Genomic DNA, 22,166 nt, shown 5'->3' on the forward strand with positions numbered 1-22,166 from the left:
CCTAGTACATGACTGTACATGTGTCTCTTCACCACTAGGAAGTGAATCACCTCTTTGGAGACCAAGCCTCTGGTTTCCCATATAGAGGACTTACTCTACTTCTCTTCACTAGGACAGTGTTGAATTGCTCTGACCTTAAGTTTGAATAAACCCTATTCTTGGTCTGTTTCCCTCTGGGACTCCCACTCAGCCTTTGTTGAATGTGTGCTGGGCAGGAGCCGACATTCTTTGGCATGATGCAAGGTGGGAGTTGGCGCCTCTATCAGCCTTTGTTTCTCCTGCACTCTCTCTCCACTCAACTAGGCCCTTTCAGACTTTAAAATGCCATTTTTTCTCTTCAGGGATTACTCTCAGGTTTTATTTTATGTATGTTCCTTTGTCCTGTTTTACCTGAAAGCTAAAATCTCCGTGATACTGCTTCTGCACAGCAGATATTAAAAACATAGGCTGAAATGTCAGTTCCAAAATAACACACATTCCTAACTCTTGGCGTTAAAAAAGAGTCATGATGGTGCGTCACAGCTTCAGGTGTTGTGTAAGGACACACACCTTGTGTGTATGATGTTCTGTTTTAGCCCATTTTAAAACTGGGAGGGAGGGGAGGATAAAGTAGGTTGGGATTAACACACACACACTGCTCTGTATAAACAGATAAACAGCAAGGATCCGCTGTATATAGCATAGGGAACTATATTATATCTTGTAATAACCAATAATGGAAAAGAATCTGAAAAAGAATGGATATGTATCACTTTCTGTACGTCTGAAACTAACCAGCTGTATACTCCAGTTTAAAAAAAACCCTAAAAATGAGGTCAGATATCCAAATGAAGAGAAATTTACCCTTTCCATAACTTGAATGAAAAAGTTAAAAGTTTTAAACTTTTTTGAGTAAACGTAACTGTGGCTTCTGGGGTGCTCATGGTGTATTTGCTTTCCCCATAAAGCCTGTGAATGAGACTGTGAACCAATTTAAAGTGAAGGAGGAAAATCACTTCCCTGGCAAAACCGAGGTTGATCATGCAGTGCCTTTCATGTCTTGGCACCTTTTTCAGTTCCTTGCCCACATCAGAAGAATTTTAATAGTGGAAGGAAATCCTTCATCTGAGCAAGATAGGAAAAAAAGGAATCTTTTTTTGTGTTAGCAAATGAAAGAGGCATGCTTCTATAGAAACTCGCTTTGCGAGTTCTCCACCTGATGGCTCTCAGCTCTGAACCAGGGAGGGAGAAACAAGATGGCAGGGTGTTTCCTTTCTAATAAAATAACTTCTCAACTTGGCAGTGTGATGTGATAGCTTTCTCACAGTCTTGATTGTTGCTATAATACATTAACATTTTACAGTGTTTATATGTACTGAGGTTATGGAAGGAAAGGAACTAAAGGATGACTGATTTCAAATGCATTTGAAGATGATAATAGCAGTTTTCCATTTTCCCTACTTTTCAGCTAATAAAAGTGTGTTTTGTGTATTCCACCTTCTCTTGGGTATCATGTATATTTCCTCTTTAACAAGTGCACTGGTTTAACCTAGGCAGATCTTTGTGAAAGAAAGTGAAAGTGCTGCTTGCTCAGGTGCATCCGACTCTTTGCGACCCCATGGACTGAGGCCCTCCAGGCTCCTCTGTCCATGGAATTCTCCTGGCAAGAATACTGGAATGGGTTGCCATTTCCTTCTCCAGGGGATCTTCCCGACCCAGGGATCAAACTTGGGTTTCCTGCATTGCAGGCAGATTCTTTACCATCTGAGCCACCAGGGAAGCCCAGGCAGACCTTTGTCACGAACATAAATTCAGAGTGTCTGAGAAGTTGGTTGTAGCCACATTGGCCCCCATCAGAGTTGGCCATTCTCAGATGGGATTCCGCAGACCAGCCGGGGGTAGGCCAAGTGTTGATTGTTGGGTCTCCGCCTTCCACCTGCACAGGCGCACAGACTTAGAGGCCGCCTGCTGTACTGGGTCTCCTTCCCCATGCACACTGCAGTCTTCACATGGCAGCACTTCCTGTCCTGCTCTGAGACCAGGTCCCCACTCCACTCCCGCTCTCCCGGCTGCCTGCTGTCCCCATGTGACAAAGCAGTTGTGCTGCGGCTCAAATGGAAGCCTGATCCCCTAAGTTATCACTTGTCCCAACACAGGTGAATCGCCAGAATTTGTTCCCCAGTAGGATCTGAAGCACCTTCAAGTGACTTCCAAGCTGAGTAAAAAACTTGCGGTATATAAAATAATCTTTTGTTAGCTTTATGTTTCTTTGTGGAAGGAGGCTCAGGGTTTTGCTCCCTAACCTTCCAGCTGACAGAAACAGTGTTACAAACAAGAAATGCAGTTGTCCTTGAAGTCAGGTGACAGAATCACAAGAAAATCCTGCTGCTTTTTTCAAAGGCCTGTTTTCCTGATGAGATACAACTCTCTCCTAGTAAGACTTCTTTTTCTTGTTTTCAGGGTCTGTCCTAGAAGAGTACTGTTCTGGGTGGGTTTTCTTTTACTTTCTCCCTAAGACCTCTTTAAACACCTTTCCCTCTGAAAAATATGATCTTTCTACTTTGTATATAATCTTTATATACAGTTTACTTTCTGATCAAGCGCAGAGAAACCTTGTCTGCTTTCTCATAGCCGGGTCTAGGAAAGAGCCCATAAACCAATGGAGTGGCGGTTCAGGTCCTTCTCCAGCCCTGCAGAAGGGCCCCCAGAAGGATGGCCCAGAGAGAGCCCATCAACCTTTGCACCTTCGCTGTTTCCACGTAAAAGAGGGAGCCGTGTTTTATTATCTAAAGATTAGTCTGTCTTCTCTTTAGCTTTTACTGATTGTCGTCATTGTTGCTTGCAGTTTTAATCGTTCTGTGTCCTGAAAGTTGATATATTTTTCCCGCAGCATTCCTCAAGCAATTACTGAGAGCCTCAGAGGGAAAAGATGAGCTGAACCTGGTCCTGTGCTGGGGTGTGTGTAGGGGTGGGTGGGTGGGTAAGGCAACTGGACAACTGCAAGTATCACTAGAGTGCAGACAGCAGGCTTTATGCCATTCCTTCAGTCCATACCGCAGGCCTTGATGTGATCTCTATAGTCTCAGCACCAGTGTCAGGTAATGGATGAAAAGTCTGAGGTCAGGGAAGATCTGTTTTCTCCATGTCTCATGCTGTCCGTGCCAGGCTGGGTGGAATTCAGGGCCAGAGTGTTTCTCCTCCATGAATTGTTATCTGGAAATGGATGGGAGAAATGGGAAATCTGGGGGAATGAGATGGACTCTCTCAAATGAACAGGGAGGCCATTTCAGATCTTCTTGTAATGGTAAGGCAATGAATGCATTGCTTTTTGCTGGAGGCTGGATCGCAGGTGATGGGCGTGCTCGTGCATTGCCACCCTGAAAAAGATTGTCTTTCTCTGCTCACCACGCTGTCTCCTGACCCCGCAGGCGCTGGCCCAGGCCATCAGGGAAGCCAGGGAGCAGCACCCCGACATGTCGGTCACGAGGGTGGTGGTGCACAAAGAAACCGAACTGGAGGAGGGGGATGAGTGAGGTAAGAGCGTCATCTGTGCCGTGTCCCCGAGCCCGCCGAGGGACGTGGAGGCACGTCTGCATCACAGGGCCTGTCTCCTGCAGTCCATCCAGCCTTTCAGTCTTTTTTTTTTTTTCCATTTATTTTTAATTAGTTGGAGGCTAATTACTTTACAATATTGTAGTGGTTTTTGCCATACATTGACATGAATCAGCCATGGATTTACATGTATTCCCCATCCCGATCCCCCCCTCCCACCTCCCTCCCCATCCCATCCCTCTGGGTCTTCCCAGTGCACCAGCCCCGAACACTTGTCTCATGCATCCAGCTTGGGCTGGTGATCTGTTTCACCCTAGATAATATACATGTTTCGATGCTGTTCCCTCGAAACATCCCGCCCTCGCTTTCTCCCACAGAGTCCAAAAGTCTGTTCTGTACATCTGTGTCTCTTTTTCTGTTTTGCATGTAGGGTTATCGTTACCATCTTTCTAAATTCCATATATATGCGTTAGTATACTGTACTGGTCTTTATCTTTCTGGCTTACTTCACTCTGTATGATGGGCTCTAGTTTCATCCATCTCATTAGAACTGATTCAAATGAATTCTTTTTAATGGCTGAGTAATATTCCATTGTGTATATGTACCACAACTTCCTTATCTGTTCGTCTGCTGATGGGCATCTAGGTTGCTTCCATGTCCTGGCTATTATAAACAGTGCTTCGATGAACATTGGGATGCACGTGTCTCTTTCAGATCTGGTTTCCTTGGTGTGTATGCCCAGGAGTGGGACTGCTGGGTCATATGGCAGCTCTATTTCCAATTTTTAAAGGAATCTCCACACTGTTCTCCATAGCGGCTGTACTAGTTTGCATTCCCACCAACAGTGTAAGAGGGTTCCCTTTTCTCCACACCCTCTCCAGCATTTATTGCTTGTAGACTTTTGGATAGCAGCCATCCTGATTGGCGTGTAATGGTACCTCATTGTGGCTTTGATTTGCATTTCTCTGATGATGAGTGATGTTGAGCATCTTTTCATGTGTTTGTTAGCCATCTGTATGTCTTCTTTGGAGAAATGTCTGTTTAGATCTTTGGCCCATTTTTTGATTGGGTCATTTATTTTTCTGGAATTGAGCTGCAGGAGTCAGTCTTTCGGTCTTAATCATCCCCAAGTTCACCTGCTCAGGTGACCTGCATTCAGTTAATTATAAACTCTGGGGATCAATGGGCATCATGTGGTGTTGATAACTGCCACGTGTTGAGAGCTGCTGATAGTCAACATTTATGTGTTACTGTCCTATTTTTTAAGGTTAATATAAGTAACCTTATACTAAGGTTGTAACATTAGTATAAGTTATCTGAGTGTTCACAGTGACCCTCTGAGAAAGATGCTATTGCATTGTTAGATGAGGGTCTTTTATTGTAGGGGCCCAAGGGCAAGATGAGTTAAGTCTTTTAAATGTGCTCATTAAGAATAATTGTGTATCAGAGAAGGAACCATAAAGGGAAAGATTGCTTTGACTATACAAGTGTTTACAATTTGAGCCAAACCAACAAAAACAAAAGTAAAGGGTGAGTGATAAAGTTCAGTATGCTTGGCAGAGAAAGGAATGTAATGTCATTTATGTGTTATCAAAAAATATAAACACTTAAGTAAAAAAAAATAAGGCCTTTCCTTGTGGCTCAGCTGGTAAAGAATCTGCCTGCAATGCAGAGACCTGGGTTCGATCCCTGGGTTGGGAAGATCCCCTGGAGAAGGGAACGGCTACTCACTCCAGTGTTCTGGCCTGGAGAATTCGATGGACTGTAGGCGTTGCAGAGAGTCGGACACGACTGAGTGACTTTCACTTCACTCAAATTTAAGTTTTAAAAAAAAAAAAGAGTAGAGGATTAAGCAGGTAAACCATGTAGAAACTTAAGCAAAAAGTGTTTGGCCTCATTATTGCCTAAATCAGTACAAATGAAAAATTCACTTCTAAATGTGGCAAAGTTTATATTAGCGAGAGTTAGGGAGGTTGTGGGAGGGAAACTATACTTATGCTGCTGTATAAATTAGTAATCTTTCCTGGAGGGCAAGTTAACAAAACCTTATATTAAACCTGCTTACCACTTGAACTACTGTGAGCAGTTTCTTAAATAATCAGAGATGTATACAAATATTTATCTTCAGGACTATGACATTTTATATATGCTAGCAAGAAATGTGAAGCAATCTAAATGGCCCACAGTAGGGAGTGGTTATACATTGTGCTGCTTCCATGTGATGACAAAAATACATATTGCCGTTAAAGGCTGTGTTAAAGAATTCTTTTTTTTTTTTTAGTCGAAAAAATATTTATTATTTTTTTTCCCATTTATTTTTATTAGTTGGAGGCTAATTACTTTAAATTAAAGAATTCTTAAAAAAGGAGTAAGTGTTCCTAATTGTGTATGTATTAGGATTTTGAAAAGCAGGTTTTATTATACAGCACATATAACTAAGATTGCATTTTTGTTTTTAAAGTGATCCATACGTTGATCAATTGAGAGAGAGGTCCCCACTGGAAGGGTGTGTCACAGACCACGTCTTCCTCATCGTGGCTAGGGCAAATGCTGTCCCGTCGCGGAGAGTGAGGGGTCCTGCCAGAACACAGCCTCCCTTCTGACTTACTCATTTTTCCCAATGTGATAGATAGATATGAAATGATGTACAACTTACGACATATAGTGACATATAACTTAATGCTATATACCTTTTCTTGGTTTTACTGCTTCTTGATAGATTCTAAATACTAATCTTCCGTCAATTTTATGTGTTGCAAGTATCTTCAGGTTTGTGGTTTATCTTTTATTATTAATAGAGGTCAATATGTTAATATACTCAATGTAGCATTTGATGTGTTAATGTAGTTCAACCATCAAGTTTTCCTTTATGGCATATGCTTTTTCCATACCCTGAGGTGTTAAAGATATTTTCAATCCAGAAATTTCCGTGTTGCTTTTCATGAATCTTAATCTATCTGAAATTTTTTAAACAGTGATTTGTTTGTAGCCAGTGTTCCCTCTGTTGAAGAGCTTACCCTTGACCCATGTAGTCTTCAGGTCAGAGAGCAAGTTTCTTACAAGCATGGGTGTGTTTCTGAGCACACTCATTTCCATCAGTCTGTGCCTCCCCCTACCCTAGTGCCTTATAGCTTTAAAATTAGAATTTATATCTGGTAGAATAACACCCCTCCAGTTCTTTTTCTTCAAGAATGTCTTGGCTGTCCTGGATTATTCTTGGCACCTTGTATTCACTTGTGCAGTGAACACACACACACAGCCTTTGAAGTATGCCTGTCTCAGGGGTCATCTTTTATAAGCATCCTCATTAAACAGATTTAGACGGTTAAAGTATAAATTCACATGTAAGGTGGGCAAGCTAGACAAACTTAGGAAGATTAATTCAGTCATCGAAAACATATTTAACAAGTGCCAAAAGGTGCCGGGGTAGCTTAGGCAGTGAGAGATCAGATTGTCAAATTGGCAGACAGCACAGTCATGGTCCCCTTCCTTCGGAAGAATCCACTCCAGGAGAGGAGGCGTCAAAGTGAACAGAGTGTAACTGCATATCTCGCAGATGCTCTGAAGGAAATAATATGCGGGAACAAAGCAGAGGGTTGACCTGTTACCAGACTAGGCGATTACTGGAGAAGCTCAGTTTTGAGTTGAAATCTGAAGGACCAACGAGAGCCACCTCGGTGTGGCTCAGAGTCACTTTAGCATCTCCGTTCCCGCCGGGCCACACCGCTTGTTTCTGAACAGTCTGCTTTGCTGACGACTGTCAGGGCTGGGACGAATGTGTTTCCACGACTTCAGCTCCCCTCTGGCCGCCCTGCCAGAAGCCCACAGAGGTGGCAGGTTGTTGGAGACAGAGGGCAGCATTTCAACATCAGAGAAGAAGAAGAAAGTATTGTTTGTGCTGTGTTGGCCCCATCTCCATTTTCAGGTGGGAAAAGCTCTCCTCCTGCTTTAGCCTGACCGCTCCCTTTGGAGTGGTCTGACCTCTTGGTCAAGCATTGAAAGTGGGGTGTGGAGCGTGGAAAGGTGGTCAGAGAACAACCTGCTGGCGGAACCCCCAGTCTGCCTCCCCTCGCCGGACGTTTGAGGCAGAGGAGCTAAATGCAGCTCTGTGAACCAGGAAATGCTTTGGAGGAGCACTTCCCTAAATCTTTGCATTGTTTTTATGTCCTCTTAAAGGCTACTCTCCCTTACCGTTTTATCCTGAATGCCTATTTATGAGGTTTCGGATGGATACACAATGTTAGCAACCTTGTCTCCACTAGAATGGTATCCCCAGTGGTCCTGATGAGGAGGGAGAAGAGCCCAGGCTCGGCCGGGTGATCTGTGTGGCCCCAGAAAGAATGAGCCCCAGGAGGGGGAGCTCCCAACCCTGCCTCAGCTGGCCCCATCAGCTCTGTGAACTCAGACTCCTTGAGTAATCACTGATGTAGGATGAAAATGTGAATGGCGCCTCCATTTTACTGACAGCAGTGGATGGCCAAAGGATGAAAGGAAGAAGGAGCGGTCTCTCATCTATTCACTCATTTTGTTCTCTCTGTTGTTGTTCATTATACAGATATGCTGGAAGGCTCATTAGTGCTATCTGCTGTTTTACTGTGGAGATTTCAAATCAAACAGGTCTGCACTCACAGCAGAATAGAGTCTCAAGTTTTCTGATAGATTCTGGACTGGATATGGTGGGAACAGAGATGAGATCTCTGAATCAGGATGGGGCATCACAGATGGCTTCTCTTGAATGTCGCGGTGAATCGGAGTTGGCCCAATGAAGAAAGGAGTGGAAGGGGGCCATCCATGAGCCAGCACAATCTGATTCTGTGAACCCAGCACTCTAGGAATTGTGCAAAATGGTGTGCAGCTGCCTTGCAGGGGAGTCATGGGAGATGAGCGGAGCAGAGAGGCAGAGGCCTGATCATGAACAGTCAGAGTAGCCGATCAGAAGAGGCTGAAGTTTATCCCGAAAAGCTATGGGGTATTCCTTTGTATTTGAGAAACAGTAAGGAGATAAGGTTTGTGACTTGTTGACTGTTTGCATGAGGATATGGATGTTAGTGAGTCGGGAGGATGCAGGAGCTGGGGAGAATCCCAGATAATGCCCAGGTTTCTGTCTTGGGCAGATGGGTGGTTGGTGGTACCTGTAACTTTAATCATAGAACATATGAGTTTTATTTTTCATTTGTCATGTGCAATATGGCTGGTTCTCTGAGTGTAGCCGTCTTAAAGCAAAAGTGTACGTTGTTGTTGTCATTGGTACCGTAGGAGAGGCCCACTGTCATGGGAATTATCGTGGAAGCTTGGAAGTGAATGTATAAGGCTCTGACTTACACATACACGCATAGGATATGCTTAATTGGAAATTTACCAGATAGTCTAAGTGTCAAGAGAAAGTGGAACAGCAGTTTTGCTAGGTTCAAATCCAATTCATCGTTGTGTGATGTGGGCAGCTTATTTTATTTCACTGTGTCTCAGTTCTGCCATCTGTAAACTGGGGGAGACAATAGGAGTTACCGAGAATTTGTTAATCAGGCACATTGTAAGAACTTTTTGTAACGTAGAAGGCCAGCCATGGACCCTTTTGTTCTTAAAAAGTCAAATAAAAATTTATAATTTTCAACCCCAGAGATGCTGAGTTTGAGATGCATGTGGAATATCTCCATGGAGAGGTCCAGGAAATAGCCAAGAGCTTTCAGAGAGAGAGACCGCTGCAGGCTTGAAAACAGGAGGTGGACACATCTGATTGTGTCGTCCACTGACGAAGTCTTTGGTTTGAGTGACGCTGCCCAGGACCGGGTCAGAGAGTTGGGGCCTGGGGACTGGAGGAGCTCTAGGAGGAGGAGTCAGATGGCAAGAAAGTAGGAACAGGGAGCAAGGGTGCCACAAAAGCTGCAAGAGAAGCTAAGTCCGAGGAGAGTGTAACCAATCATTAAATACGGCAGAGGAGCCAGGAACGTGTTCCTTTGGAATTGGTGGTCCAGAGTCAGCCTGGGGGTTTTGTCAGAGCTACTTCAGTCACGTAGTGGAGAGGGAGCGGAGAACAGGTTGAGGAAACAGGATTTACACAGAGTGCTTTCAGGAAGCAGGAAAGCTCAGTTACTGGGCCTTTTGCTTTCCCACCCAGCTTGCCCGCCTTCATCTGAGAAGACAGAGCGTGTCAGTCTGACAGAGCCGCCAAAGCTAGTGCAGTGCTCACTAAAACCGGGTGCACGCCTCATTCCTTTGAGCCTGTCCGACGGCCCCTGAGTTCCAGGCTCCGACCGACCCACAGTAAACAACTCGGAGTTAGCGCTGTTGCTCTCTGGGCTAGCGTGCATCCATGAACACCAGCTTCTAAGCAAAATGATACTGTGTTCCAGCCAGCATTGCAGACTCAGGGTGATGTTCACAGTTTCAAAATGAACTTAAAAAGCCAAACAGGAAATTAGCATCAAGTGTCTAACTACCTTGATGAGAGAGCGATGGTGTTGGCTGAACGGACCTCTAACTGGTCACAAGCGACTCATTTACATGTGAGTGTCTCCCTGTCCTTGGAAGAGAAGCACCAGCCTATCAGCTTCCAGATGATTGTCTTCAGTTCAGGAGCCGGGGATGTTTCAGGCATATCAGTTCCTGTTGTGTTGCATTCTTATTTCAATCTCTAGTTGTACTAGTCTTGTACCCCCAAATTAGCGTTTTATTACAGCTTAGTTTTCAATGCAAGTTAAACCTAAAGTGAAGACTTCTACATAGAAATGAAAAGTCAGTTTGGATTTGGCGAGTTTCAGGCACTGCCGGTTTTCACTGCGGAATGCTGGGGAATGTTCCATTTAACGTCTGTGAATCTGACAGGTGCTGTCAGCGAGTTCCTTCCAGAACACCTGAACTTCCCCACAGAGGCGGCGGTGGATGCCTCTGCCGTTGTGTAGCGCCTGGGAATCTGATTCCCCAGGGCTTGCTCTTAGGACAGAATCATCATTAACTGTTGTTTTTGCAAATGAAACTCTGTTTTTTCTGGTAATAAAAAAGGAGAGGCAGTCGTAGTTTTTTGAAAGGGAAAGATGGTAGAAAGTATAAGGGACCTGTAATCACTCTGCTCCTAGAGATAGAGAATCCCTTTCCACAGTGTATATGTGTGTGAACACACCCGGATGCACTCGCACATGTGTTTCCATGTCTCTATTCATTTAGGCCAGTCCTGTTGACTCTATCATGTGTCTGGCATTTTTCTCCATGGTATACAGTGTCTTCACAGTACATTGTAGGTAACTTTGCCCATCATTATCTGATCAATTTCCAACAACCACCGAATGGACACAGGACGGCCTCCTTGACCCTTTTTAATGGCTATTTAGAATAATTTCTCAGTTTTCACAAGTAAATGCACAGCTGTGAAGATTGTAGTTGTATGTACATTTTGAGGCCATTAATTTCATTGTTTCTCTAGGACAAATTTTTAGAAATTAGAGTTGGTGTACCACCAAACGTTTCTTCTTGATATATTTCCCACCTGTCTTCCTTAGAGGTTCTGCAGAGTTAGACACTCACTAGCAGCTTAAGAGTCTCCCAGTTTCCCTGCACACTCACCAACACTAAAGATTGTATGATGTTTAAAAAATCTTTGCCAACTTGGTGAGAAAAGAGCATTTGTCCCCTCCCTTTTTTAAATTGTGAGGATAGAGTATTTTTAAATCACCGTTGTTCATTGCTTGGAAGTACACATATTTGCACATATATGTGTACACATATGTGCACATGAACACAGTTTGCATTTCTTTGAGTTGCCATTTTGTGTCCTTTGTCCAACCCTTTGGGACCCCATGAACTGTAGCCCACCAGGCTCCTCTATCCATGGAATTCTCCAGGCAAGAATACTGGAGTGGATAGGCATTCCCTTCTATTCAAGTGTTTATCATCTTTGATCTCTTACAGAGTTGTTAAGAATATTAATCCCTTAGTCACAAATTCTGCATGTTTTCTCCAGTTTTTCATTATAATTGAGAATTTTAAATGGCGCTAAAAAGAGAGGGCGAGGACAAGACAAAATTAACAAATTGGAGACACACAGACCATTTCCAGAGTTTTGGTTTGTTTTTCAGCCCAAACAAACTTGAATGTTTAGCATGTTATAGAACTTGAATTATTGATGCTTCAAATGGGAAGACACCCAGTGATCCTAAAAACGTCAGAGCCTACTTTCTGTCAAGGCCGCCGTGGCTCAGAAGGTGCTGCCTCTTTAGGGGGAGAACAAGCTCTCCAAGTCTCGTACCCGTCTCCCTACTTATATGTTACCCCCTCCCGGCCTTTGAGGAATATGCAGGTGGTGACTTTATTGTACCCTAGTGCAGGGATGTGTTGTAGAGGGTGGAAATTAAAAGAATATTTAATTTAAAACTTCACATAGAGCATCTTCTTTCCCCCCAAAACCCTAGAGATTGAAATAATTTGTCATTGGTCAGTTCTAGGCAAGAATCATAAAATGCCATCATATGTAGAGCTGAGTATAGTTTCATTTGTTTCAAGAACTTATCTAATGTTAGGCATCCCAGATACTAGTTTTTAAATAGTAATTTTAAATTTTGATGTAATTTTGTGGGTGGATTAGGAGGAGATTTTGCTGGGGGGATAAATTAATAAGTCTCTGTATGTTCTTAAGGTATTGCTGTGTTCATTAGGATTATATTCCCAGGACATGTTGGCCCTACGTTTATTTTACTGTCATACATCAAAATACTTCAGTTAGCATTAGAGCAGAGTGAGAATCTGGTCTTGTTGTCAGGTAGGGCACATGTGGCTCTTGAGCATTTGAAATGTGGCTATTCCCAATTGAGCTGTCCTGTAAGTATAAAATAACAGACCGGATGCTGAAAAGGTAAGAAAAAAGAATGTTAATAAGTGAGGGAGTTGGGTCTAGAGATGAATTCTCTTGATTTTCATTAACTTTCCTATTTAAGGAAAATACAAAACAAATACTAAGTGAGTTTTAGTCATGTATATTTCAGAACTGTTTTTCTAAATGATAAAAGAATTTTGTTACTTTTATTTTGCTTGATTTGATTAGAGAAATTTTTCTCATCCCCACTTGTGAACCTAAGATTGACAATATTGAGTGTAACCGTACCATAGTCCACTTGTTATTTAAAAGAAGCTTTAAGATTTTGTGGAATGCTTTCAAATCCAGTTCTCACAAGATTTGAAGTCAGCAGAGTGAACCAAAAGACCTGCCTCTTGCTTTAGGGCCAAATACTCACTACTCTTAGAAATCTTTGTCAAAGCTGCAGAGATTCAGGAAAACTAGTGTTTTAAAGAATTAAGAGTCCTCCTGGGATATATCAGAAGTAGTTATTCAACAAAAGAGAACAGGAAAATGAGCCTGAAATTTTTCCACTTAAATCAGCAGATGAAACTAATGGTGAGGACAGGCCGGTAATGCTTTTCCTAGAGACAGAATACAATTCTGTTTGTGTCTTCCCTCCCCACTCTTGCCTTTCAGCCTTTCCTTGTGGGTTAGTCCCTGTTACTTCATGGATTCATTAATGAATATTAGGGACATACCACATTTAAGGAGCTGTGATAGTTGTGAGAAAATGCATAGGAACAAGTGTACAAATAACATATATGGTTTAAAACAAAAAAGTGTTTTAAGAGAAGCCTTGAGAAAGGGCTGTGAAAGTTGGCAGGAGAAGTTTCTGATCGGCAGGTCAGAGAAGACCTCCCCATGAAGGCAGTGGGAAGTTTCCCATGTGCTGAGTGCGGGGAGCATGGGCACACATATTGGGCAGAGAGGAGAGAGCAGATAGGAAAACCACGGCCAGACATCAGGAAGAGCAGGTCCTACATGTGGCTGGGGGTGGCGTTCCCAGCAGGGGCTGGACAGACTGGCAAAGGCAAATGGCAGAGTTACTCCATGTGAGTATCTCAGTTTAGACTTCGCTCTGTTGGTCATTTGCAAAGAAGAGCGTTTTTAGCACCATCCTTTATCAGTGGTATGCAGGATTAGATTGAACGAATGTTTGACTGAATGAATTACTCTGTAAAGAAACCATTATATTGATTAAGGCAATTATTAATGGAAAAACAGAACAGGACCTCTGTCTTTAAGAGTAGATTTGAACTGAGTTTGGAAGTAAAACCAGGAATAAGGTATATGTGAAAATCCATCGTAATAGTGTTAGCTCACATTTATTGAGTGCCTACTCTATGCTGAGCTTTGTTGAAGGACTTTACCACGTATTATTTCAGTTAGTCCTTGCAGTCACTTAGAATGTACATGACAACTCTGAGGCCTAAAGAGGTAGTCCGTCCCTCACCTAATCATACCGTCAGTGCCTGGCAAAGCCAGAGCTGATCCTCAGTCAGTTTGACTCCACACTGCATATTGCTTTGCTCTGAGGGATTCATGATGGGAGTCTTTCAAATATAGATTCCCACCAGTGGGTTGCATTGACCAAAAAATTTGTTTGAGCTTTTCCGTAAGATGTCATAGGAAAACCTGAATGAACTTTTGGCCGATTCAGTAATTGAAGCACACCTCATTTTAGAAAAATGTATTCTGAACAGAATGTCTTTGAGGCTGCAGCTGCAATATGTAGCTAAGTGAACAAGTAAAACTTTTATAGATTTTATAGAATAATTATGTTTAAAAATGTAGAATTGTTGCTTTCATTTGACAGGATATTCCAAAATTGCCATGTGTAGTAATTCTTTAGGGAGAGTGACTGGAATGTGCATAAAGGCTCTAACAGAAAGATTACTGTTAGCTTTGAAGAAAACCCTCATGCAAACCTCATGAGAAAAGTGGCCTCCACATAGCATTAATGTATTCAGGCAAACCAAAAGATGCAAATTATTTGTGGAAGAGGTATTTTGCTGAATTATTTGTGGAAGAGGCATTTTGTACCATTTGACTGAAAAGGAAAAGACACTAGATTTCATTTTTCCTTCTCTGTTCAGCAGTCACACAAATATCTGTGAGAGCAGGAAACAGCAGTAGGTCAGGAAGCGGATTCCATAGATGTAGTTCTCAAGCAAAGGTCTCAGGAACACACAAAAAGTATTGAAGTAGTCCAAAGAGTGTTTTATGTGAATTTTATTGATTAAAATTTGCTATTTACAAATCAAATAGTTTTCAAAATATTAAGTTAAAAATAATTGCCTAGTGAAAGAAGCCTGAGAAGGTGCCATGTACTGTATGACTCTAACTCTGCCGTCCTGGAAAAGGCAAAATGGTTAATACAGTAAAAAGATCTGTGGTTGCCGCCGATCTCGTTAGAAGAGTCTTTAAATATAGAGGAGCTATCAAACTCAAGGGGCCCGAAATACAGTTTTCCAAAATTATCATTTTCACATGAAAACTTGAATTTTATCATTGGTATCAAGTTCTGTCAACTGTTTTCCTTGAAGTGACAGGCTCATCTCATTTTCAAGAAAATGCGTGCCAGAAGTCCAGTGCCAGAGTGGTTTCTGCTCACAATTCATGCATTCATATGAATTCAGTTTCCTTCTCGACATCCGCTGCACTTTTGTATGCAGAGGGAATGTGTTATGCATACTTCCCATTTCATCACACAGAATATTAAAAAGATGTACTCTGGAGTGGAGATGTAAGAAAAACTGAGATTTTTTTCCTGTTTCACTGAGGACATCCTTGAGAGAAACTGACTGGCTGGCTTTCTGCTTCACTGTACGTGCTTGGTGGTAAAGACTGCGGAGGCTTTGGGCAGTGTGCAGTCACTTCCTTGGCCCGTGTTAAGACATCGGCAGATCTACTCACCGTTGCTTCTGCGTCATCACTGAAAGTGTTCACACTGTGAAAGGGGCACATAGTGTCTTAGGATGATTATGAAATAGCTTTGACTTTATAACCCCCTGAAAGAATCATGGTGACCCCCAAGGTCTACAGACCACACTTGGAGAACTGATGGGTCTAAATTGTAGTGGTAATACAAGCATTGTAAGAATTGACTATTTCTTGGTCTAACCAAATAGATTATTTATCATACTTGTGTTTTTTGGCCCTAGAGTTTTATAGTCTTACAATGAAAATTCTGTTTTAAAATTAAAAGATGCAAATTGGAGCCAAGAAAGAATAAAATGAAACTTTAGAAATAACTGAAATTCATAAACTGTCATATTTAAAACTGTTTCACACTTGAGTACATGCGCCTCATTTTTATTGAAATAGTTGCATGTACCTTACAGAAATAATTTACTCATGTTTTTTAAATCTCAGCTATATTACTGCCCTCTGGTCTAATAATTGAGTCATCATCATCCTGAAAGGTTTTATATTTTCTTGCATTATTTTGTGTTAGATAAAAGCCACAGTTTTGCATTTTTATTGAGACTCCCCTCTGAATGAGTGCTTTACCACTCATCATTAGGATGATCTTTTTAAAGTGCATATTTGCTATGTAAATCCATTTCTGGAGTAGAGCATGCTCGAGATTGAGGCCATGTGAACCCCCATCTCTGGAAACTCTTAAATTTGTGCTTTTGATAATTTTGTAGCACCGTGCTTGGCTGATTGCCCACACTCATCAGGCACACTGAGAAAGATAAATTTATGAATTCTCTGGACCCTATGTGAAGACTTAAGGCAAAGTAGGCAACCAGCATGTATGCTTGAAAAATTGAGATGTAGAGTTAGACCTATAATCACATGAAAAGGCTGCATTGATCTATTCTCTCATTGACTGATAGAGGGGGACACAGGCTAGGGAATATGACTTAGTTAGCCGTGTTTACTGACATTGTATAGTCCAGGGGTGGGAAACTGAAGCAAGGAAATAGCAGTTTGGTTTTTTGTTTTTACTTGACCAAAATTCAAATACATAAAGTATAACTTATACTTAACTGTTAGAACCATATCCAAACTCAAGGTGAATGTTATGACACTGTCAAAAAGTGAAAGCAGCTTGCATTAATACTATAATTAATGTGTGTCAATTTGCATTGACAATCCAGAATTCTATGTCTGTGAGTTAGAATCAAAACTTAAGAAAGCTTTTAAAACTTGTGCAGGTTTTCATGAAGAACCATGCCTAGTTTCAGATTGATTGGGCTATATAATAAATTATTTAGACCCAAAATGTAGTTTGTTTAAAATGGCCAAATAATAAGGGGTTTTTCCCCCCTGCTGAAAAGACAGAAAAATTTTAAATGTCAGATGCTTATGTATTTAATGGCATTGGTGAGTCCCACCTTTTCCCCTTCCCAGCTCAAAAGCTGGATATTTGGTACTTGGGAATATATTTCTCTAGGTGTTTAAATGCAAAACACAATAAAAAAAGATAAAGGAGGGCTTCCCTGATTGGCTCAGCGGTAAAGAAGTCACCTGCCAACGCAAGAGACACGGATTGGATCCCTGATCTGGGAAGATCCCGCAGGCCGTGGAGCAGCTAGGCCCTGTGCACCACGGCCATTGAATCTGCTCTAGAGCCCAGGAGCCGCAAGTGCTGAAGCCCAAGATCGCACGCTCCACAAGAGGAGCCCCTGCGATGAGAAGCCCGAGCAGCAACAAAGACCCAGCAGAAATGAATAAATAAGTAAAGTTATGAAAGAGATAGCTGAGTGTGTAAATAAGATCTTTCATACTGTAAATTACTTCCTGTTCATCCAGAACAGTAAGGAACTGGAATGTTCTGACACATCCAATATCTAATTAACTCAGTTACTCAATTTATAGTTTTTTAAAGAATGAGAAAAAAATATAGTGACTATTAAAATTACAGTAAAAATAATTTTCTTTGATTCTGAAAGTTGAATCCTAAGAGTACATTAAGGCTGTCATTTGTAATACTTGTCATTTGTAATACTGTCATTTGTCAGTCTGTAATACAGAAAAAAATGGATTTATTTTACTTTCTAATGGTTTGATTGTGAATAAATGAAAGTACATGATATTTGGATTTACATGCATAACTAATTTTCTTTACATATATTTCAAGAAATGTTGAAGTTCTTTGAAACCAAGATCTCTTTGATGCAGTTTCTGCATATTCCTAGATTCTTATTTGTCTGCTAATGACTGAAACAGACTTAATTTTAGCTTTCTTTTACAAATTAAAAATTTAATCTTTGGTGAAAACAGATTCAATGTAATAAAGTGTCCTGAAATGTGTGAAGAAAGTGGAGAATATAAATACTACTTCTCATTCTTTATGAAGATTTCCAGGTAGTGTCAAGTCAGGGGTTCATTTTCTGTAACACAGGCTAGGCAGAGTGGAAGTTGTGTTCAACAAATGATACTTATTCACTAAGCAAAACAGAGTTACAAGCTCTCAAAAAAAAAAAGAAAAGAAAATAGGAATAGACAAACAGCACAACTAAAGGTCACATTACGCTCTAATAAATTTGATTGGTAGCTTTAGCTGATCCTTTTACTGCCCCCACATTTCTGTTCATGATTACTAACCTAAAAAAAAGAAGACTGTTTTCTCCATTGATTTTTTTTTTTCCCCCCTGCCTAGAATCAAGCAGAAGTCCTATTGAGTAATGAAATAGCCTAGAACAGACAGCAAGGTGGGGAACCGTGAATTCGATTAGGCAATCTGTCCTGAATAATCAAGAGGCTATACTAATATCTGTGATAAATCTAGTTGGTGGGAAATTTTTTCATTAAAACAAGGCAATTTTATCTAATCAAAAGAATGTACAATCTAATTGACTTTGGACCAGTGCTTCTTGGAAAGGACATTAATTACTGCTTTCCACTGCCCTCTCTAATCACCTACCATTTGCCAAAAATTTCAACCAAGCTGAAATAGAAAGTGAAACAATTGCCTTCTTAAAACTCCTTTCTCTTGCAGAGACAATGCACCATCCCTACATTTTATCTGCCTCCCTGTCCACTTTATTTTAGTCCACTCTCCTACCTACCTAACTTTGATAGTTGGCTTCCTTAAGACATACTCACGTGAGACTAGTTCCATCGGTTGGTCTCATGTGTCCATTGGTGCCAACTTGCCGATCTACATCCCTAATCTTATGACCTCACCCAGGCTCTAGGCCTCTCATTCCCCTATTTTTGAGGTCCCAGATTCCACACCTGTTAGTCTCCTCTGGTGTCTCCAGTCAGATCCAAGCTCTTCCTCTTTTGGGTTTGTCATGCCTTCTGTCAGCTGGGCCACCCCTGGTTCCCTGACTCATTCTGAAGTCATTGCAGTAGATGGATAGTTGACTGCTTTTTATTTTTTGTCTGAATGCTCTCTCTGAATTCATTATTTTTATGTATTATTGTGTTGGCCACAAAGTACCTTTCTGGAAAAGCCTGAACTAACCTTGCCACCAACCCGGTAAATCAAGCTCATACTTCTCAGTCTGTTATTAAAAAGTAGATCTCGTGTTTTTTTCTTGCCTTTGATTACTCCCCATACCAAGGCTTAGCTTCCATCACTTCCATTCCTCCACTGTCCTATCTCTCCCCCACCCCCTGCCTCATCCATTCCTGTCCTCCACACCCCATAATCTGTATACTCAACTATTATGTTGGTGCAGAAGTAATATGTGGTTTTGGGCCCTGAATTTTAAATTGTTATAACTAGGCTCAAGCACATCTTTATTAATCAAAATAGGAACCATTAAAATCAACACATTTTTGCCAATGAGAAATAAAATTGTTTATTCCTATAGCATAAAAATCCATGCCTTGGGATTCTACAAACTCTTGGAAATCATTTTCTGTATCCTAGTTGTGGAAGCATTCTCCCTGCAAAAAGTTGTCAAGATGCTTGAAAAAGTGGTAGTCAGTTGGCAAGAGGTCAGGTGAACATGGCAGATGAGACAGAACTTTGTAGCCCAGTTCGTTCAACTTTTGAGGCGTTGGTTGTGCGATGTATGGTTGGACATTGTCATAGAGAAGAATTGGGCCTATTCTGTTGACCAATGCTGGCTGCAGGCGTTGCCCTTTTTGGTTCACCTCATCAACTTGCTGAGCATATTTCTCAGATGTAATGGTTTCACTAGGATTTAAAAAGCTGTAGTGGATCAGCCCGGCAGCAGACCACAAAACAATGACCATGACCTTTTTGGGGAGTGCAGGTTTGGCTTTGGGAAGTGCTTTGCAGCTTCTTCTCTGTCCAGCCACTGAGGTGGCAGTCACTAGTAGTTGTATACAGTCCACTTTTCATCTCATGTCACAACTGGATCGAGACATGGTCCATTGCAGTTGCACAGAATTAAGACAACACTTCAAAATGACGCTTTTGTTGACTTTTGGTCAGCTCATGAGGCACCCATTTCTGGAGCTTTCCAATTTGCTTCAAATGCCAAACAACCACAGAACAGTCAACGCTGAGTTCCTGGGCAACTTCTCATGTAGTTCTAAGAGGATCAGCTTCAATGATCCTCTCCACTGGTCATTGTCAACTTCCGATGGCTGGCCACCGTGCTTCTCATCCTCAAGGCTCTCATCTCCTTTGCAAAACTTCTTGAACCACCACTGCACTGTATGTTCATTAGCAGTTCCTGCATATTGTGAGCTGTCTCTGCTGCTTTATGACCCATTTTGAACTTGAATAAAAAAATTGCTTGAATTTGCTTTTTGTCTAGCATCATTTCTATAGTCTAAAATAAATATAAATAAACAGCAATAAGTCATTAGCAAAAAACATAAAGCAAGAAATGCACATTAAAATGATGTATAACATAACTGCATTTATTTAAGGATATATTCCAGTATCAAATGGCAAATTTCAACAATGCAAAACTGCAATTACTCTTGCACCAACCTAATACCATATACTTTCTCCCTTTCTTACATCTTTCCTCATTCTGTTCTCCTAGCCTGAGGCACCTTTTATTCATTTCAATGAAGTCAAAATTATTTTTCCTTCTTTCTTGAAGCTAACTTTGAAACCTCCACTGGTTTTAAAAATATAGTTTTTAGATTTTTACTATATGAATTACCTCTGTTTTATAGTTAAATTTTTGGTCAGATTCTTACTTACCACTTGTTTCCCGTGTGCTTGTCAATCCTCCAGGTATTTTAAGGCCCTCAAGAGCAAATCAGATTCTCATGTTTGTCTTCTGGTAAAGTACTATTTACTGTAGAACCAGGCAAATACAAATTGTTGATTACTTCATTTGGAATTTAATGAATCTTACATTTTTTCCCCACGCCTCTGTCTTTGGAATATTTAAGCCTTCTCTCTCTTTTATTTTCCTCCTAGAAATTCATTTTATAGACAACATTCAACTTTGTGAACCTGAAGAATTTTGACCATTCCAAGTCTTAATGCCACACCACTGCTCCAGCGAATATATACTACGACTGGTTACAATGGCCAGAAGCCTGAAGAATTAAAATGCCAACACCAAACCTTACCTTAACAGCTCTGGTCTATACCATTCCCTCGCATTTTAATGTATTGTTTTGTTTTATAACCACTTCTAAATATCATTTCTTTCTTTTTTGTTTTTTTAGTTAGAGAGTTTTGGTTTTTGTTTCCTGTTTACTTTGTGTCCAACTACCTGCTTTTTGTGACTCATTTTGATCAAATGATAGTGAACAAAGCCAGCCCCAGCTGGTACGGTGCTGTTCACTGGATCGGGTGCTGCTGTGCGGAAAGGAGACTCTGTGACTCAATTTGAGAGTGGTTTTCCTTCTTCCGGATGCTTCCCACTGGGTTCTTAGAAGTCAGCATTTACAGAGTTTTCAGTTTGCGGTAAATACACTGTATGAGAAAATGTTAATGCAGATTTAAAAGTGTTTCTTACATTATGAACATTTTCTAAGGTTTTGAAAATTTCATTGGGGCTATTTTTTGATAGTGAACCCTTTGACTTTCCAGTCCTGTGACTTTTTACTTTGGAGCAGGAAGCCCGGGAATCTGCGGACTGGAGAACCATGATGAAGTTCGCTGGCCACGCACGTGTGCAGAGGCCCTGCCGCACCGCAGTGCCCGTCCTTCCCCGACACGGGCTCTTCGGCAGCATTCCAGAAACCGGAGGGGAGAGGCAGCGCTGCCTTCCCTCCTACTAAAACAGTCAGGCAGCTTAAAAACCTTAGTGCTTTCTTTCCTAACATGTCCACATTTCCATACTTTCCACTATTTGAACGCTTGTGTAGAACACTTGTATTAAACCCCTTTGTCTCCATGTATAAACTGACCTTTTGTTTATCAGGCAGGTGTATCTCTTTCAGATAGCGTGATGACTCACAGGTGTGAGGATGCTGGGTTGGAGGAGTGGGGCCGTGGTGGGGTTTTTTTGACAGTTGTAAGAAAGTTACACCAGAAAAGCTGATGCCAGGGACCTGATAGGGACGTATTAACTGTATTGAACATTCTTTGCTTTGCTTTGCCCCCATGTATAGTTATGCCAGATTAGATATCTAGCAGCTGCAAGTTGTATTAAATGATATTTTGCTTTCTGTAATACTGTTATAAAATAAAGTTTGTTTATTCTCTAAACTTATCACTTCTTTTTTTATGAAGGTTTTAAAAAATAAGCTCGAGACCTCCTGTCAGTCAGAGGTTCTAGTATTTTGTGGGATGTAGCATTTTTTAAATCTGTTATTCAGATATTTTATAATTTCATGCGGCTGCCAGCTTCACCAATTTCAAATGGCTAAAACAATGTCAAATGTTTGTAAATCTCCTCTTGAGAATGCCAGTTCCTTCTGCCTGGTTACATAATCCACCCCCCAGCTTGTCCAAGTTCT

General features: G+C 41.3%; 1 protein-coding gene and 1 long non-coding RNA gene across 26 annotated transcripts in view; one reads left to right on the top strand and one right to left on the bottom strand.

Annotated features, from left to right (window-relative positions):
- The window catches only part of EPB41L2 (erythrocyte membrane protein band 4.1 like 2), a 205,202-nt gene extending 183,287 nt beyond the window's left edge, over positions 1-21,915 (top strand). For 24 of the 25 annotated variants that reach the window (XM_070461369.1, XM_070461389.1, XM_070461382.1 and 21 more), the window contains 2 exons: positions 3,408-3,513; positions 20,674-21,915. In XM_070461369.1, the coding sequence (XP_070317470.1) occupies positions 3,408-3,512 (105 nt within the window). In that variant the 3' untranslated portion in view covers position 3,513; positions 20,674-21,915. The remainder of the gene's footprint in view (positions 1-3,407; positions 3,514-20,673) is intronic. The other variant, XM_070461379.1, reaches the window with a different exon arrangement.
- On the bottom strand, positions 19,045-20,677 carry LOC139032977 (uncharacterized). The gene is made up of 2 exons (XR_011485594.1): positions 20,452-20,677; positions 19,045-20,068 (listed from the first exon to the last, which is right to left on the bottom strand). It is a non-coding gene; the product is annotated as an uncharacterized lncRNA (long non-coding RNA).
- Positions 21,916-22,166: the final 251 nt, after the last annotated feature.

Source organism: Odocoileus virginianus, chromosome 34 (genome assembly GCF_023699985.2).
Source record: "Odocoileus virginianus isolate 20LAN1187 ecotype Illinois chromosome 34, Ovbor_1.2, whole genome shotgun sequence".
Classification (NCBI taxonomy): domain Eukaryota; kingdom Metazoa; phylum Chordata; class Mammalia; order Artiodactyla; family Cervidae; genus Odocoileus; species Odocoileus virginianus.